Genomic DNA, 2,982 nt, shown 5'->3' on the forward strand with positions numbered 1-2,982 from the left:
GAACATGCATTCCAACATCAAACTCTTTATTTTTCTTTATTACCTCGGGAAAATTACTACTGTCTTTTGGAACTGGCACATGAGTTGAAATTTGAAACAATATTTACTGTGTCAACATTACTCAACATAATATGTATACCGGTACTAATTAATTTCTTGGATAGAATCGGAAGTCCCAGGAAATGATCAGACAGATTTCATGTTTATGTAAATCCATTAAATGTTTTACATTACTGCATATATATGTATAGACATAGTATAAAAAATCAATCAACAGATAGTCAATTTACAGAAAATAAAATAAGGGAATTAAGCTTTATTTTGGATTAATGCAGCCTAGAAACAAGGCCACAATTCTTTTATGAATTATTACAAGTTTTTACAGGTATATGACCAACATAAGCACTCTCTCTTTAGCCAACCCCACCTCCACCACCGCCACCACCTCCCCCTCCCCCATTTCCTCCACCACCGCCGCCACCACCACCTCCACCACCACCACTTCTTCCACCGATCCCAAAACCAAAACCTCCACCATATCCACCCGAATCCCCTCCACCTCCCCCACCCCCGCCCCCACCAACTCCACCTCCACCATTGCCACCAAAATCACTATCACTCCCTTCTCCACAGCCACAGCAATCATCTCCTCGGCCAGTACCTGCAGCGTCACACTTATTGTCCTGTTGAAGTCTATTCCCACCCGCAACTCCAGTGCCCTCTTCACCACTTTTGTAGCCACCACAATTGTCGCCATTGCTTTCATCCGGCCGCCTACAATTAATTTTCTTCTCATCCAATTTATTATCTCTTTTGGGCATGTAGCTACCACTTACAGATGTTAATATAGCCGACGACACTAGGACTAGGAGGAGCACGTTAAACATGAAAGAGGAGTCCTTCATATTTGATGCGTCAATAAGAAAGCTTACATGGTGTTTTACTTGGCAAACGTAATGCATTTATATAAGAATAAGAACTTTGAATGAAAACACAAGAAAATGTGTTGCATGCATGGCACCATGTAAATCTGTGAGACTGTAACTCCCGTGAGGGCAAGGCAGACGACCTCGTTTTTGTTATTACTGACTTGATTGTAATTGTTGAAGCTTGACCATTATGCATGGGACAGGGTCCGTGAATCTGATGAAAATCAGACCAGAAAGTTTATTGTTCCAATGTGGCCCTGTACATGTTTGGTCCTACTTCTCTACAGTGTAACGATAATTATGAGGGAGCTAAAAAATCACTCAAATAGGTTTGTTTGAGTAACATCCTTATGGAATATGTTCTTTTATTGTTTTTTAATAATTTAAACAGTCTAATTTTTAGAATTTCTCTCTTCAATATTATTCTTGCAAAATTTATCGAAATTCAAATCATTTTTATGACCACTTAATTAAATGTTAGTCTCTTCAGATTTATTCAAGAGGTTTCCGATTTGTCCATTGTTTGAGGTCATAAATAAAAAAGTTTGCGAGACCATTCATTTTTTAGAACTATATTATAATCTTGATAAGTTTCAAATTTGATAAATCTCAAAATTAAATATAATCTTCTGACTCTGTGTTTATGTCAGTATTCATATTCACATTACAATTCACTTTCAAAAAATTGTTATTTTCATTAAAAAAACGTTACTCTTTTAAAATCTCATTTATATCTTCATTTCTTGTTGTTTTAATTAAATTGAACTTCACATAATTGAGCATCAACTAAACTACTTTTGATCCTCCATCCAAATTTAACCCACTGTACATTCGGATCACTACGTCAATCCATGTGAAAACCTATTATGTTTCAATCATAAGAGGAATTCTACAAAAGTATGATTGTACGTACACTACGATACCTAAACTAATTCATTGCACCTCAACTTACAGCATACTTAAATTAAGGTACCTAATAAGGAAAATATTGTATCTAGACTATTGTACCTACACAATGGCACCTAGTCTAATGAATGTACCTACATTAGGTACCTACACTAATATACAATGCAAAACTGTCATATAAATGGAAAATTTTGAAAAATCGTCACCTGTAACCGCACAGGTGTGTCTGCACCCCCCTGAGTGGACGAGAAAGAAAGGATTTCTTGAGCAACCCCCTACACTGCTACAATTAACAATTTGTGTGACGAAGCAGAGTTTGTTGCGCGAAGATAAAAAATGTCACCTAAAAATTAGCACGGCGAAACCTTCGTCGCGCGGAAATTGTTGCACAAAGGTCGTGAAAGAAGGGTTTGCGCAACGTAGCTTACACCATTGTCGCATAAAAGGGATTTGCGAGACGATAATAACCTGCGTCGTGCAAAATATTTTGCGTGATGTAGCTTGCTCTCATTGTTGCGCAAAGATAGGTGCACAACGTAGGTAGATTACGCCATCGTCGTGCAAAGTTATTGTTTTTTTTTTTTTTTGACAAAATATGTCTTATTTAATTTTTACAAATTTTTTTATTAAACTATAAACAATAATTATTAAACCAAGAAAAAGTATTTAATTATAAAATATATGAAAATGTATGTACAAGTTGTCCGAATAGAAAAAATAACTACAACAAATAGTCATCCGGGTTTGATGCATTAGGCTACTGGGTATCAGCTGGGCGAAGCGGCTGAGAAGTCGAAGGTGGAGTAGGATTAGGTGTTGGCATCAAGATTTGGAGGCCGGACATCTCAAAGGCCTGTAAGATCATGCTCATCTTCTCATAGAAGGCCACAATCTAGTCTTCCCAGGCTGCAATCTGGGCTTCGTAGGCCGTAATCCCATCTTTTACGGTTGCCACTTCCTCTGTCAGGGCAACAACATGTCCCCGTGGTCAGTCTAGAAGAGGAGGCACCCGTCTCACAAACCCGTGCCTTCCCGATCCCCTGCACAACCTTGCTATGACGACAACCGAGCGTCTAATTGTGATACCCCGTCCTTAATTTAACATTTTTGTAATATTAAATGGTGTGAATTTACCAAAATGCCCTTG

At 37.9% G+C, this 2,982-nt stretch overlaps 1 protein-coding gene across 1 annotated transcript; it reads right to left on the reverse strand.

Annotated features, from left to right (window-relative positions):
* Positions 1 to 413: 413 nt before the first annotated feature.
* LOC125480805 (glycine-rich cell wall structural protein 1-like) lies at positions 414 to 905 on the reverse strand. Its single transcript, XM_048591930.1, has one exon. It carries the CDS (start codon positions 903 to 905, stop codon positions 414 to 416), a length of 492 nt encoding a protein of 163 aa, XP_048447887.1.
* Between the last annotated feature and the right edge of the window lie 2,077 nt (positions 906 to 2,982).

Source organism: the organism of the source record quoted next, unplaced genomic scaffold, assembly GCF_019419815.1.
Source record: "Pyrus x bretschneideri cultivar Hongxiangsu unplaced genomic scaffold, Pyrus_bretschneideri_v1 Contig36, whole genome shotgun sequence".
NCBI lineage: Eukaryota > Viridiplantae > Streptophyta > Magnoliopsida > Rosales > Rosaceae > Pyrus > Pyrus x bretschneideri.

Excerpts from the sequence above, each read along its gene's own strand:
- LOC125480805 (XM_048591930.1), bottom strand. The coding sequence starts at position 905 with ATGAAGGACTCCTCTTTCATGTTTAACGTGCTCCTCCTAGTCCTAGTG.